Below are 16426 nucleotides of genomic sequence, written 5' to 3'. Positions count from 1 at the left end.
CATCATATGAAATTCTTGGATATTAGTTTGATAATTGAAGTTATGGAATGAATGAGCATGGGATCTCTAAGAGTTATTATTTATCATTATTTAATATTACGATGATTATGATTAAAGCATATGGATTGGGTGATAGCGGGTTGGTTATGAAAGTCTATTATTTTAATTGTGGAATTTATTATTTATAGAAATTATGTGTAAACAAATTTTGATTTTGATTTGAATTATTTTTGGGTCTTGATGGAATATATGCTTGAGAGTTTATTTTCTATACTATGAATAAATATTTAGAAAAATTGAATTAAGGAATGGAATATTATTTTTATAATATTTATATAAGGCTTACGAACTTCGCCGAACGGATCTCAATTTGGACAACGTTTGAACCCCGAACGGATCTCGCATATTGTGCGATTTTCGGGTTTGATATGAAGTGAGACCTGCAAGGAATGCGGCACGGTTGAAGCAGTATCTCCGAGACCTGCGAGGAATGCGGCTCGGATTGAAGTGGTATCTCCGAGACCTGCGAGGATTACGGCTCAGATTGAAGTGTTATCTCTAAGACCTGCAAGGAATGCGGCTCGGTTAACTTTATGTTTCCGAGACCTGCAAGGATGAAAATGACAGTATTAAAGGATTTGACGGATCAGGAATGGGGGTACGCGTAGGTTGAGAGTATTTAAGCTTTAAGAGATTTTTAAATTAAAATTGAAGGTTTTATACGGTCACTATTATTTTCTTAATCGATACATTGTTTCACAAGAGAAAGACGGATATATACATATATGTATATATAAATATATATTTGTGAACTTTACGTAAGTTTCTAGGCTTGAGTACAAGGGTATTTGAGGCTTGTTTATTTTATTTTAATCTATTTTGCTTTAATTTATCTTATTTTATTTTATTAAAGTTGTTTGTCTTTATCTTTTTTTTATTGGATATAGTATTAAATTGCTCAAGTATTTTTAGCATACTTTGCCCCACGAGTCTTAGAGATATACAGACCGTGGGAGCGAGGATTGTAGATTAGGTTGACCGGTGAGTCTAGCGAGGATTACAAGGCAGGACGTGTCACCAATGGTGTCACGAGGAATTAATAGTTATGGCTTTCCAAGAGTGATTACTTGAATCTAAATGCTTTTATTTCTTCATTTAAATATAGTTATTGCCATGTGAGTAATGCCAGGAAGCTTGGAACAGGAATAGAAGAACTACGTGTGGCTTGATCCCTGGTTGAGGGTACGTAGGCAGCCTAGAATTACTAGGCGCAGCCGCGAGGCAAAAAGATTGAGAAATGGTTCAGTTAAATTATTTTGAATCTGTTATTGTGTTCAAGTTGTTCTAAAAGTTAGAATCAGTTCCAGTTGATAGAATGATTTACTTGATTTACTAAGCCCTGAAGGCAGAATGATTTGATGCTTGATTTCTTGAATATAAATCGATACATGATGAATGCTTGGAGTATATAAGTGTTTATTGACAGGTATAAATTTTGGGAAATGTTCAATTTACAAAGGAGACTCTGCCGAATTTTCGGCAGAAGTCAAACTTGAAATAAATTGAATTTTGAATTGAAGGGTAGATAGGTCATTTGTGCCCTGCACTCGCCAAGTGTCAGACACGCATAGGATTCGGCTCGGATTCCAAAGTGAAATTTGGGTCGAGTCTTGTCAGGACGGGTCCTGTCGTGACAATTTATCTCCTTGAGAACCCAAAAGTAACTTATTAAGATTATAGATTTTACAACAATAATTAAAAATATTAAAGTGGACTTGGGCTTAAACTAGGCTTGGTTTAAGTTCCAACAAGCTCGAGGGCATGAAGTTATATGATACATCTCTTTTTTTTGATTAAGTGATACATCTCATTTGATCTCTCCAATTCTATTTTCTTTTCATTTTAGTTCAAAACTATTTTCTTTTCAAACTAAGCATTCATAAAGCGAGTGCAAAATAAGACATGGTAATGAGCCAAAAAAAAAAACATGATTAATAGGAAAACTAAACAGATGTGCTAAACCTATCACTATTGCCTTAATGTTTTCTTTCTTTGAAAAAAAAAGATGTGCAAATATATATATATATATATATATATATATACAGTCCTGATCTCTTGGACTACAGGGGTCCAAGAGATTTAAAGTCAACGGTTTACTCACTCTTACACTCATTTTAAGAAACTTTTTTGAACCGTTTGATTAATATCCAACGGTGGGTGGCCACAATCTCTTGAAATCCTGTAGTCTAAAAGATCGGAACTGTATGTATATATATATATATATATATATATATGATCAATTCGCTACTAGCATGAACTGTCCTGATCTCTTGGACCCCTGTAGTCCAAGAGATTTATGGTCACTCACTGTTGGATGTAAATTCAACGGTTAACTTGAATCGAGTAATAATCATTTATGTCATATTACATTTATATATATCATTTTGAACCATTGGATTAATATCCAACGGTGGGTGACCACAATCTCTTTGACTCCTGCGGTCCAAGAGATCGGGACTGCTAGCATGAAATGTACCCACACACAACAACAACAACAACAACAACAACAACAACAAAAAAAAAAAAACAAACAAACAAACAAACAAACAAACCAAGGAAGGTCACGTGATGAGTCACGTGGCCGGGTTCTTTGCGCACCAAAAAGGCGAGCGCTCACCAGTCGCCCTCCTCTGCCTCGTTTTCTCCCGCCATCCTCTCTGTCTTCCTCCCCTCCTCCTAAATGCCAAGCGTACAGTTACCTTACCCCATTACTCAATGACATTTTTATGTGTCCCAAATTTCCACGAAATCCTTTGTTATTTTTCTTCGAAATATATTGAATTTCTCTCAATCCAAGACCCATTTGTTCTGGGCAGCATTTCCTTCTGCAGGTAGGTGTATCAGTAGATTTTACATTTTCTCAATCTAATCATGCATTTCCTCTGGGTGTTTTCTTCTTTCTTCTCCACAAAATGGTTTCTTTGTTCTGATATAGGGTCTCTGGAATAATGGCTTTTTGTTTCTTTCTAAACAGTAAAAATCTTTCTTCTTTTTTCTGGATTGGAGTTGATTTGATGTCTAATTCCGACTTTTTCGTAGTTCAAGTATTATTTTCTACAAGAAGGGTTAAAAGCTATCATTTCATTTTATTAATTGTGATATTTTTTGGGTTCAGTTGGTTAAGGGTTTTTGTTTACTGAGCAATGAGGTAGAACAATCATTTGTGGGAAAGAAAACTAACCACTAGGGTTTCCTTTTAAAATTCAATTCTGTACTTGAAAGTTATGTTAAATAGAGCATATATATCTATATTTACAGTGCAAAAATTCAGGCCCAATAACGATAAATATGGCTGCCTGCTGTTCTTTGGAGGATCATCTGACAAGATTCAAGAATGTCTGAATTTGTTATTTCTTCTTTTTATAGGATACAAGGCCCTATTCAGTTCATAGAGACTATTTTCGGATCATGGGTTCACAGGATCCTGTTCTGGTGGCTGACAAGGCTAATGTAACGGAGGCCTCAGTGCGCGGGTAAGTTGTTCAGATCTTAATTTTGACATGAGCTCATAAGCGTTGTTGTGAGTGCTAGAAACTTTCTATTATCTGGATTGGATGTTGTAATGCTTGGCATATTATAACTAAAGGCTGGGTGTTCATGTGTACTTTGGAACAGTAAAGCTTGTCCTACTTTAGAAGCTTGATGATGCAAAATAGGGTAAGATCTGGAAAAGGAGTTGCAAATTGAAAATTTAGAAATGGGGTTTCTGAAGGAATGATGAAAAAGATGCAGGGTACATACGTTATGTTGTGGAACCAGTATAAGTTTTGTCCCTGTCGAATTCTACTGAACTTTGGGGAATGTTGGATGTGCTGCCCACTAGTAATTTGTTTCGGCCGATCCTGAATTAGAAAATAGATGTAACTAGTGATGGATACTTCTTGGAATAGAATTTACTCAGACAAAGTTTATGGTATCTATGTGAAGGAACCTATGATTGATAGACTTGCATTATCAAGGTTAATAGTAGTGTTGACAGGTAGCCTTTCTAACTGGTTAGGGGATTCAAAATTAGGTGCAAATCTTGACAGAAGTGTTCATTTAAGATCTATTATGAACAAAGAATTTGATTCACTGTTGATAAAGCTGATTTATTTCAGATAAATGTTGTTCTCATGTGGTAATACTGTTTTTAAAAAAATTTTAAAAAAAGCCACCTGTACTTTATTGATTTTGAACTTCATACTGCTCATGCTTTATAAAAGATTTTAGAGGGTCTTCCAACGGAATTTCCTGTGGCTCATCATCAAATTGTGTGAAGTCATTTAGAATAATGATGTACCACATCCAAGTGGCTTAACATGAGTGTTTATTTTAGGATGAAAAATCACTCAGATTTCTTGGATGGATGTTTAGAAAGCTGTTTGATGTGCAGGGCTTGTCCTAGAAAAATTAGTTAGAGAATCCACAAGGTTGAGGGAGTGAGAAATATAAGCGTGAGCATTTTAGCGAGCTTTTTCTTGAGCTGGCTGATGCTCTCAGTAAGTTGCCTTTTATTTATGAGAAGTTCACCATGTCTCTCTTAATGTAATCAATTTTTGATATTGTTGGAATTTTAGAAAGTGTGTGATGAGCGTTTGTGACGCTCTGATACCGCTTGTTAGATTGTAGGGTGATTGTGAGTGGTGTTGCTATGATACCATTGTTGGTTTATGTGGTGAAAGGGTTTAGGACAATAGGCAATAGTTGAAATAAAGTGATTTTATTACATTGGAGGAGAATAGTACATAGGTGTAAGCTAATTGGCCTTCTTCATAGCTTATTGACTTATTGGCCTTCTTTATTGCTTATATAGGCTTATTGGCCTCCTCAACATGGCTTAGTTTGGGTAGCTCTTGGCTCCCGCATAGATTGGGAGTTTATTTGTTCACTCCACATTTCATTGTAGATTGCATGCCTATTTATAGATGATTGTTTGCCAACTTAGCCTTGGTCCACCGACTTGGGCACTTTCTCCCAACCACGTGTTTGTAGTCTTGCTCTAGAGATTTCTTCCGCTGCGATACTTTAGCCATTCACTTGTCACTTTTTCTAGAATATTCTACCATATTCATTTAGTTTTGCCGCCATGCAACTTCTTTTTGTGAGCTCTTGACTTTTCTAGAACTTTGTAGAACAAATGAGCATTAGTTTTTCAACAGATATGATGGTGGGTCATTCTTAATTTGAGATGACCCTTGCACAGAACTAAATCAGCTGAACAATTGAAAGGCCTCTATATGTTGTGTGAAGCTACTCGACTGTTAAAAGTACTTGCTTGGTCAGATTCAGTACTTACGAAAGGAGAATGCATCCCCTGTTGTCTGAATCTAGCTATGTATAAGGCACTTTACAAATTTCTTTGCCCCCAAATGTATAAGGCATTTGTGTAGAAGATTCAAAAAATATACTTGATTCTGTAGCTATTTAGCTAAAACCCTAGTGGTTAGTTTTGGATCATTCCTTATGCTTATGCATCTTTTTAATGAATCATATTTTCATGCAAGTTGTTTGAAAAGTCAACAGATGACCCATGCATGAGAAGAATGAGATCAGAGAGGAGGATAATTCTGCTGGCAGAGTCTCCTGCTGACGATCACCACGAATGGCTTACTTATTGGATTTAATTTGCTCTGATTACACTGTTTGAACTGATAACCATTGCCAAAGCCATTGAGTGGTAATTCTTTTTCTTTTTCAAAATGTAGTTCCTATGTTTTATTTCACTTATTTATATATGGGTTTGCATTGAATGTGATCAAAGGAGCAGTATGGTTCTTTTTCAAAATTGATTCATAAAATTTTAGCGTGAATTTTTCATTTTGCTGTTGTAGTTAACTTTGTAATTGCATGAATAAATTATTGGTAGTAGTTAACTTTGTAACTGCAGGAAAGAAATATGTAGCGCATGTACTTGTTTTAATATTCAAATCTTTAATCTACTGATGCCATGAAATCTTTGATATACAAAATAAAATAAAGCCATAAAATCTTTGATATACAAAATAAAATAACACTAGTAGAGTTCTAAATGCATGTAAAGCAGCTCCAAAAACCCACGAAAATGAGTTGTAACACCACGATCCACATCCTCCATAGAACCAGGAGCCAAACCATGTTGATGATAATGATGATACAGATTCCTAAGGTATCTAAGAAGATCCTCCACATCCCCAGTGTAATTTACACGTGGTTTTATACGGGATTTTATATTTTTGATGACGACGGATTTCTTTTGTTTTCTTGATGGGGAGGAGTTTCTATGGTTATAAACACCCAACATAAATTTATCCATGTTATTAAGGGTTGAAGTAGAGTTCCAGGATTTGAAATTGTCAAAAGCGGGTCTTGCCAACGCGAATTTGACTTGTTGACCATTTCGACCACTCCTCATAGTTTCATAGTGATCAAAGAGACGCATCCTTTTATCAGCTTCTAACAAAAACGGATGACCCACCACTTTTTTCACAAATTTATCATAGCTGAAAAGACAAAAAGAACAATATCCTATAAGAAAGAAATGAAGTGAAAATAAATAAATAAATAAAATAAAAGAGATAGACAACTCACTCCAACTTCTTTCTCTTAGCACGGTTGACAAAATCAAAGAAGTGTTGACATTCCAGCCAACTTCTTTTGCCCCCCGCTAGTATCGATTCGAACCAGTTGTCCAACATCCCTAAAAGGTCCGTAATATCTGCTTTCTTTTGCCACTCACGGCCGTCCTCAAATTCATACTCATACAAATCTCCCTCAATGTTAATTACCTTCAGACATTTGTCAATAAATACATAATTACTCTCCAAACCCAACCCACCATGATATAACCCCTTAGAATGTATACGACCAATACCCTTAATCAACTTCCTACAAACAGTACAAAGAATTTACGTCAAATACAATTAAAACAAAACTATGACCAATAATTTTTACAAAATCTAACCAAATACCTTATAGAATCACGCCAAAATTCCTTAAGACGACAACCATTGCCAATTTTGATAGGTAGTTTAAGCTTATCATAATAACCAACATTTCCCTTCACCAAATTCGTCCAATCTTTAAGATTGTGTTCGAAATGATCATAACATAGAGTCCAGATTCCCTTCCTCAACTCTGCATCCTTAGGCAAGTTGCAAAACTCCTTTTCTCCGGAGAACCAATACCTCCACGGCTTCAAAACAACACCATCATTAGCTGCAGCAGTATTTCGAAATATTTTTATTGCATCTTCTTGTCGAGCAACTTTTACAAACACCACATCTATCAGTTCCCCGCGAAGATCAGAAGATATAAACAAACTCCCCTCATACAATTCTTGAGAAATTCTATTATTCAACTTGAAACTGTAACAACAAAGCCCAGAACCAATGACCATGTCCTGTGAATTATTGCCACGAAGCAGCAACCGTTGAATAAAGTCAGGTAACTCTCTCAGGTAATCCATTTTACCGAAAAGAATTCTTAGCAAGGAAAGTAATCTGCAAGAAAAGATAGAAACAAAGAAACATTTAATAAAACACATTGCAGCTTCTCCAGCAACTTTTAATTAGCCAGCAAGCAAGGTACACATTGCAAACAGTATCCTTAGAAAAACACATTGAGCTCAAAAAGAAGAGTAAGGTTAAAATAAAAAAAATAAAAAATAAAAAATAAAAAAAGCAGCAGTGTACATCCTAAGAAAACTGAGATGCACAACTCTAACCAAATAGAAAAAATACTACTACAATGTTCAAAAGAAAAGAAAACAAAAACTAAAATATAACTGAGAAAGCATGAGATGAGCTAACCTTTGATTATCTGGGACAATGAAGCAAAAACGATGGTGTCAAAGAGAGATCCAGTCCACCAGCACCTTTGATTAACGAGAGTGAAGCAATAAAATCAAATAAGAAGGTCAATTATATAGGGCTTTGAACTAAACGACTTCCTCAATTGGCCCTAAAACCCAATCTCACCAGTAAACCCCAAAAAAAATCATAAAAAGGGTAACAAATAAACAAACAGGTAACACTAGGAATTTTAAAACGGGAAACCAAATAGAAAAGTAAGTCGTACATATAAATACCATACGCATATTCAAAAACAATTATAAGTTCCCTGTTTTCACTCAACCAAAAAAAAAGTTTCCTGCGTTTTATTTGATCAACAATAAAAAGGTTCCTGTTTCTTCCTTGATTAAAATAATATTAATAAAAGTTTCCTGATTCTTCCTTAAAATAAAAATAATCTTTTAAAAAAAGTTTCCTGCTCCTATCAAGATTAATTAGGTCATTATATGAATACATGACTTTACGGATGAATGGAAAGCATTTTGATCAATTGAATTAATTCCACGCTTTAGATTATATTTCATACCCACAACCAACCCTAAATTCCCTTTTGCCTCAATTTAGCATTGCAATATCATGGCCGCTGAGCTCACCTCGGGTCAAGATCATGCCTTGACGATGGCTTCATGCCAAGACGAGCTCCTTGCCAAGACATCGAAGATCAAGAAATCTCTGCGCAAGATATGGGCGATGGAGAAGTCTCTGCGCGAACTGGGGGAGAACGAGAAATATCTAGCCGCGCTTTTGGCCCAGAAAATCCAACTGATCGATTTGAAGAAATTAATTTCGAAGGAGCTTCGCCTACTACGCCGCAGTAAGGCCGACAGTCACAAACATGGGTCAGTGCATGGCTTACTATGTAGATTTCATCTTCTTAATTTTTGTTTCCCATTTGCATCGCTGGTTTTTTTTTTATACATGTTATATAATATAAAATGTTTACCTTGCTATGTAGATTGTGTAGCTTTGGCTTCAGTCGTTAATTCTCTCTAGGTCTGGAAGTTGTTTGGAAAGATTAATTTGACTTGTTTTGTATATCTCTCTTCTCTGTCCAGCTTGCCCATGGTTGAGAATGCATCAACGACGGTAAATCAGGGGGAAGATAGATCTTTGTTTTTAATGGTAACTTTCACTAGGGGCAAATACACTGATGCCATCTATGAAGTTAAATTCAAATTTGGAGGAGAAGTTGATGATATGGGTGCACGAGTAGCACGTGTAGCCAAGTTCAGTGGTTCTACCCATTTGGGTGCAAGGCTTTTCGACCGCTCCCAACTATATGTGTTTTCAGAGGAGGGTTGGGATAAACCTTGCGTTGATTCATTTGGAGGGTATATCTTTGATACGAAAACTAGGGCATTAGATCGCTTAACACCTTCTACCGTACAGTTTAAGCAGCATGGAACAGTTGTGTCGGCATATGGCACACTTTATTTTCTTGAAACCGAAACGGAATTTGTACAAGGTTCAGGCTTATTCTTTGCGAAATATAACCCTGATAAGAAGGATTGGGTGCAAATGCCTTCGTTTCCATTTTCTTATAAGTTTACTATGGAGGCAACTGGTTTTGCGTTGGTTATGGCGTTATTTTGTATACATTGTCTGACTTGCATGGAAACTTTGATGTCGTTGCGTTTCACTTGGGTAGAAAGAATTGGAAACGAGTTGAAATTGGCACTTGTACTCCGTTCCAAGGGAGAGCCGTGGTTGTAGGTGAGACTATATATGCCTTAAATTATTTTAGGACGGATGAGATTATAGCGTACTCCTTGAGGAGGAAGGTAGTTGACGACGGTGATATTGCATATTCACTAGTCCAACAATTTAAATTGAACGGCCTTGACATTGCTGATCCGCCTTTGCAATTTGATGGTCTTGTGACTGACTATTTGGTTCATCTTGGGAACCAAGACTTCGTTCATGTTAAGACTGGTACTAACGAAGAATGTGATGAGCTTCAACATCTTTGTATCACCACGTTTCAAATTGTTCAAGGAATGATCGAGACCTTGCATTCAACTGTTCTTCGTGTGAAAATCGATGTCCGTAATTGGTTCATGCTTACGCTCGGCTTTACTCCGTAAGTTTTCTTCACATTTCTCGTGTTTTCATCATAACATTAATCCGTACATTGGATTTTATTGTTTACAATGATTACGACTCTCAGGGAATGCGGGGATTATGAACCCGAAGAAAGTAATAGTGCAGCAAGCATGAAGCAGCCAAAACAAGAAGATGACACCACTTTGGATGAGAATTCTTTGATGCATGAGGTAAAAGAAATTTGTTTACATGAAATTGATTTTTTTTTTCTTTGTTTAATAACCATGAATCAAGAGACCCAATTGTTTGCATGTGTATAAGTGTTTTTATTAGCATTTGGATCTAGTTTCTCACATAATATAATTGGGTTTTGCAGGAAGAAGCCAAACATGAAGTAGCCTTCATGCATCATGAAAAAGCAAACCAGACAAAACCCAAGAATGCAAGCGGAATAATTAAAAACAAAAGAAAAAGAAAAAGCGGATGGAAGGAGGGATTACATGTAACCAAAAAAAAGAAAGTGGGATTACAGGTAGTAGAAAACAACCTGTAATGTAAGGACTTGAGGAGCAGAGCTGGGAATCCGTACGTCTTTGATTAGATATTATTGAGGCATTTTACTGCCATCTTTTGTTCACTGTTGATATTGCTATATTTTATTTTTGTTAAGGATATTGAATTAATGATCCTTGTTTGCTATATATAATTATCATGGTTCAGTTTGTTGCTGCACAAACTGATGAATGTAGAGTTCAATTTCGTTTCCAGTACAGGCAATATATATTAGTTATTGGTTTTAGAAGGTTTGGAATCTTGATCATGTGGTTTCTGTTGGTTCTATCTTGCTTCACCGTCTTCTCACTTAGACTACTAATGCCTTAATTAGCATTTGTTAGCTAAAATTCTGTTTATTTCAGTAATTAACTAGCCTCTTCGGATGTGCTTCCGTGCTTGCAAGAGGCCTTTTTTTATAAATTTATAATTTTTTTTTTTAGAATTAAAAATGATAATGGGTAGTTGTGTTCCATAAAAATATGATCAATTATCTAATTTTTCTTTTACTTTTAATTTTTTAAATATGAAAATGTGTGAATTTTACCATATTATCCTCATTTAATTACTAATTTTAATTCTTAATGTTTGCATTAACCAATAACATTTTCTGGTATTTTGAATGTTTCACCATTCTCTGTCTTTTGCTTTATATATATAGATACACATGAAAAGGAAATAGTCTGAATGTTAATAGAAATTTAAATTGTTTCCTTTATATATACTGAATAATGGCATGTATTACCTGAGGAAAAGAATTCCTTTGAAGCCATCATTGGTCTGTCTTTAGTGGAAGACACGGCTTGAATTACCGTTAACCAGAAAATATGAGGGGTATTTTTGGTAGAAACCAACTGCATACACGATTGAAGAGGTTAGAAACCAACTACAACAGAGACTAAAGAAGGAAGAGGTCTCACCCTCAAAATAGGAGTATTTTTGGTAGTTAAAATAGGGTGTACTTAGTTAATTTTACATTTTAATTTAAATATTAGGATATACTTAAATCATAGGGTGTATTCAGTTAATTTTAGAGTTCATTTAACAAGACCCAATTGAAATTCCAAAATTTAATAATATGACCATTCCCAACTATCCATCTCATTTCCTGAAATAAAATAGGTTGAAATTTTAAAATGCTTATCCAGACTCGCAAATATAATTGGGTTTTGCAATTGCTTTATAAATTGCTTTATAAAAAGAAGAATAATTTTCCATCCCAATTTAGCTAGGGAAGCATTATTAACCAATTGTAGTTTTCTTAATCCAAGCCAACCAAGCATTATTAGCTATGGAAGATACTCATAAGGTCTTTTGGTTGTAAATAGTATTCCATGCAATAGGCGGAATTTTAGTAGAAGTCCGCAAAAGAAGTTCCTTGTCAGAGTTTCCAGTCTATTAACAAGCTCTTTGGCACATGCGTGAACATGTATCAATTGGTTTTCTGATTTTCTTTTTTACTTTTTATTTTATTTTTAGAATTAATTTTTTTAACATGAAAAAAATGTGAATTTACCATATTATCCTCATTTAATTAATAATTTCAATTCTTAATGTTTCAATTAACCAAAGGTATTTTCTGGTATTTTGAATGTTTCATCATTCTCTGCCTTTTGCTATATATATATATATATATAGGTAGATAGCATTTTTTAAACAAGGAAAGCCTAGAACCAATAACCTTGTCATTTAAATTATTTTCACCATGCAACCATCGAACAAAGACCGAAAACTCTCTCTGGTCATCCATTTTACTGAAAAGAATTCTTAGCAATTAAAGTAATCTGCAAGAAAAGATAGAAACAAACTAACATTTAATAAAACACATTGCATCTTCTCCAGCAACTTTTAATTAGCCAGCAAACAAAGTACACATTGCAATGCACTTTAGCCTTCCAAATCATTCAACATCTTGCAAAAAGTATACTACGTAAGAACAAACAGTATCCTTAGAAAACACTTGAGCTCAAAAAGAAGAGTACAGTTAAAAAAATAAAATAAAAAACAGCAGTGTACATCCTAAGAAAACTGAGATGCACAACTCTAACCAAATAGAAACAATACTACTACAATGTTCAAAAGAAAAGAAAATAAAAACTAAAATATAACTGAGAAAGCATGAGGTAACCTTTGATTATCTTGGACAATGAAGCAACAAAGATGGAGTCAGAGAGAGATCCAGTCCACCAGCACCTTTGATTAACGAGAGTGAAGCAATAAAATCAAAGAAGAAGGGTCAATTATATAGGGCTTTGAACTAAACCACTTCCTCAATTGGCCCTAAAACCCAATCTCACCAATAAACCCTAAAAAAATCATAAAAAGGGTAACAAATAAACAAACAGGTAACACTAGGAATTTTAAGACTCCCTTCTGCCGCAGCATCCCCAAGCCCTAAATTCCCTTTTGCCTCAATTTTGCATTCCAATATCATGGCCGCTGCCATTGAGCTCACCTCGGGTCAAGACCATGCCTTGACGATGGCTTCACCCCAGGATGAGCTCCTTGCCAAGACATCGAAGATCAAGAAATCTCTACGGAAGATATGGGAGATGGAGAGGTCTCTGGGCGAACTAGGCCGGATATGGGAGATGGAGAATTATCAGGGAGAACGAGAACTATCTAGCCCCGATTTTGGGCAAGCAAATCCAACTGCTCGATTTGAAGAAATTAATATTGAAGGAGCTTCGCCTACTACACCCCAGTAGGGCCGGCAGTGGGGCCGTTCATCCGTACCCAAGGTCAGTGCATGGATTACTAGGGGATTTCATCTTCTTAATTTTTGTTTTTCTGTAAAATTGTTGATGTTCTTGATTTGCATTGCTGTTTTTTTTTTTTCTAGAATAAATTTTTTGACCTTGCTTCATTCATTAATTCTCTCTAGGTAGGTAGTTGTTTGGAAAGATTAACTTGACTTGTATATATATATATATATATATATATATATATATCTCTCTCTCTCTCTTCTCTATCCAGCTTGCCCATGGAGGGGATGACGGTAAATCAAGGGGAAGATAGATATGTGTTTTTAATGGTAAATTTTGTTAGGGGTGAATACACCGGTGCCATATATGAAGTTAAATTCAAATTTGGAGGAGAAGTTAATGATTTGGGCAGAGGAGGAGCAACTAAACGTGTAGCCACATTCAGTGGTTTTAACGTTCAGGGTGCAAGAATTTTCGATCACGACCAACTTTATGTATTTACACAAGAGGGCCGGGATAAACCTTGTGTTAGGTCATTTGCAGGGCATATCTTTCATACGAAAACTAGGAAATTAGATCCCTTCCCACCTTCTAACGTACAGTTTAAACCGTGTGGAACATTTGTGTCGGCATATGGCACACTTTATTTTCTTGGATCCAAATTTCCCTTCGAAAGAAGTCGGAGCCTAGGTTTTGGGAAATACAATCCTGATAAGAAGGATTGGGTGCGACTACCTTTGTTTCCATTTTGTTATCCATTTATCATGAGCGTAACTGGTTATGCCGTCTGTTATGGCGTTATTTTGTATACGTTGTCTGACATGCAACAAAACTTGGATGTTGTTGCTTTTCACGTGGCTAGAAATAATTGGAAACGAGTGAAAGTAGACACTTATACTCATTTCCGAGGGAGGGCCGTGGTTGTAGGCGACACTATATATGCCTTAAATCATTTTAGTGTGGAGGAGATTATAGCATACTCCTTGAGGTGGAAGGTAGTTGATGAAGGTGATATTACATTTTCACTAATGCAACTATCTAAATTGAACGGCCTTGAGATTGCAGATCCGCCTTTGCAATTTGATGAACTTGTGAGTGACTATTTGGTTCATCTGGGGAACCAAGATTTCGTTCATGTTAAGACTGCCACTAACCAAGAATGTGATGAGGTTCAACATCTTTGTATCACCAAGTTTCAAATTGTTCAAGAAGAAAGTAGACATGTGATTGAGACATTACATTCAACAGTCCTTCCTGTGGATATTGAGGCCAATAGTTGGTTCACACTTATGTTCGGCTTTGCTCTGTAAGTTTTCTTCGCATTTCTCGTGTATTCATCAATAACATTAATTTGTAAGTTAGATTTTGTTGTTTATGATAAATATGACTATTAGAGAATTTGCGGATTATGAACCCATAGAAGGGGAGACTGCAGCAAGCATGGAGCAGCCAAAACAAGAAGATGAAATCCCTTTGGATGAGAGTTCTTTTATGTGGGAGGTAAAAGGAATGTGTTTACATGAAGTCTTTTTATTCATTTAATGACCATGAATCAAGAGACTCAATTTTTTGCATCTATAAGTGTTTTTATTAGTCTTTGGGTCTAATTTCTCATAATATATAATTGGATTTTGTAGGAAGAAGCCAAGCTGGAAATAGCCTCAATGCAGCATGAAAAAGCCAACCCGAAAGATGCAAACGGAATAAACAAAAACAGAAGACAAAAAGAGAAAAAGAAAAAGCGGATGGAAGGTAGAGGCAGTAGAAAACAATCTGTTATTATTAAGTACCTGGAGCAGGGTATTATTATTGAGGCATTTTACTGCCATATTTAGTGTTATAGGGGAAAGAGATATTATTAAAATTGTGAAATGTTGTTTTAACATAAAAGCAAGGTTAATTTTATATTAAAAGGCCCGCTACTGGCAGCATTATTCACAACTAATTTTTGGATTTAGTCATATGAAAAGTAATACCCCAAAAATTACTTTCAGCGTTAGTCTTATTTTTGGAAAAAGAAAATATTTGTGCAGAAAGAGTGTCATTACATGACACCAAACAAACATCAACATCTTGCAAAAAAAATTTTGAAAAGACTCACACTGTCAATGAGAGATTAAAATAAGAACATCAAAAAGAGAAAGGCTTTAAAAATTCCACGTCAACATAAGTATGCTGATAAAGAACGAAGAGAACAAAATCATCCAAAATATACAGTATACTTGTAAGAACAAACAATACTACTACAATGTTCAAAAGAAAAGAAAAGAAAAACTAAAATATAACTGAGAAAGCATGAGGTAACCTTTGATTAAAGAGAGATTCAGTCCACCAGCACCTTTGATTAAAGAGAGTGAAGCAATAAAATCAAAGAAGAAGTTACATTATATAGGGCTTTGAACTAAACCACTTCCTCAGTTGGCCCTAAAACCCAATCTCACCAGCAAACCCAAAAAAATCATTAAAAAAGGTAAAAATAAACAAACAGGTAACACTTGGAATTTTAAAACGGGAAATTTTTCCTGTTTCCAGCAAGATTAATTAGGTCATTATAAAAATACATGCTTTGCAATTCGTATTCTTTACCGATTAATGAAGTATATTGGTCTCTTGAGTAAATTCCAAGCCTCAGCATAATATATTTCATACCCACAACCAACCATAATAAAACTCCCTTCTGCCGCAGCATCCCCAAACTCTAAATTCTCTTTTGCCTCAGTTTAGCATTCCAATATCATGGCCGCTGCAGTTGAGCTCACGTCGGGTCAAGACCATACCTTGACGATGGCTTCACGCCAGGACACATCGAAGATCAAGAAATCTCTGCGCAAGGTATCGGAGATGGAGAAATCTTTGGGCGAACTTGGCGAGATATGGGAAATGGAGAATTCTCATGGTGAACCGGGCAAGATGTCATAGATGGAGAAATCTCTAGCCACGCTTTTGTCCCACCAAATCCAACTGGTCCATTTGAAGAAATTAATATGGGACGAGCTTCGCTTCAGTAGGGCTGGCAGTCTCAAACATGGGGCTGTTCATCCTTACCCAAGGTCAGTGCATGCCTTACTTACTAGTGGATTTCATCTTCTTAATTTTTGTTTCTCATTCGCATTGTTGTTTGTTTGTGTGTGTATATATATAATTTTGACCTTGCTATGTTTATATGCTTATTAAAGTAGATGGTGTAGCTTTGACATTGCTTCATTTATTAATTCTCTCTAGGTATAGATAGTTGTTTGAAAAGTTAACTTGAAT

At 35.5% G+C, this 16426-nt stretch overlaps 2 protein-coding genes and 1 long non-coding RNA gene across 4 annotated transcripts; all 3 read left to right on the top strand.

The window, feature by feature from the left end:
• The first annotated feature begins 2582 nt into the window (after nucleotides 1–2582).
• Nucleotides 2583–5802, top strand: LOC117628244. The gene is made up of 3 exons (XR_004585931.1): nucleotides 2583–2891; nucleotides 3427–3533; nucleotides 5566–5802. It is a non-coding gene; the product is annotated as an uncharacterized LOC117628244 (long non-coding RNA).
• A 2555-nt stretch (nucleotides 5803–8357) lies between these two features.
• Nucleotides 8358–10676, top strand: LOC117629115. The gene is made up of 5 exons (XM_034361622.1): nucleotides 8358–8710; nucleotides 8927–9442; nucleotides 9520–9951; nucleotides 10039–10144; nucleotides 10291–10676. The coding sequence occupies exons 1-5, from the start codon at nucleotides 8448–8450 to the stop codon at nucleotides 10465–10467; spliced, it is 1494 nt and encodes a 497-aa protein (XP_034217513.1). The 5' UTR covers nucleotides 8358–8447; the 3' UTR covers nucleotides 10468–10676.
• Nucleotides 10677–14168: 3492 nt separating this feature from the next.
• On the top strand, nucleotides 14169–15012 carry LOC117628868. 2 transcript variants are annotated; one of them, XM_034361419.1, is made up of 3 exons: nucleotides 14169–14477; nucleotides 14566–14671; nucleotides 14809–15012. In XM_034361419.1, exons 1-3 carry the CDS (start codon nucleotides 14200–14202, stop codon nucleotides 15004–15006), a joined length of 582 nt encoding a protein of 193 aa, XP_034217310.1. In that variant the 5' UTR covers nucleotides 14169–14199; the 3' UTR covers nucleotides 15007–15012. The 2 variants fall into 2 exon arrangements, 1 of the variants encoding a protein (XP_034217310.1); XR_004586027.1 differs by having other exon boundaries at nucleotides 14356–14477; nucleotides 14592–14671.
• The last annotated feature ends 1414 nt before the right edge of the window (nucleotides 15013–16426 follow it).

The sequence above is a fragment of the Prunus dulcis genome, chromosome 5 (genome assembly GCF_902201215.1).
Source record: "Prunus dulcis chromosome 5, ALMONDv2, whole genome shotgun sequence".
In the NCBI taxonomy this organism is placed as follows: Eukaryota; Viridiplantae; Streptophyta; class Magnoliopsida; order Rosales; family Rosaceae; genus Prunus; species Prunus dulcis.
Note: the sequence above shows the minus strand (reverse complement) of the source record. Positions and strands in the feature narration are given on the sequence as shown.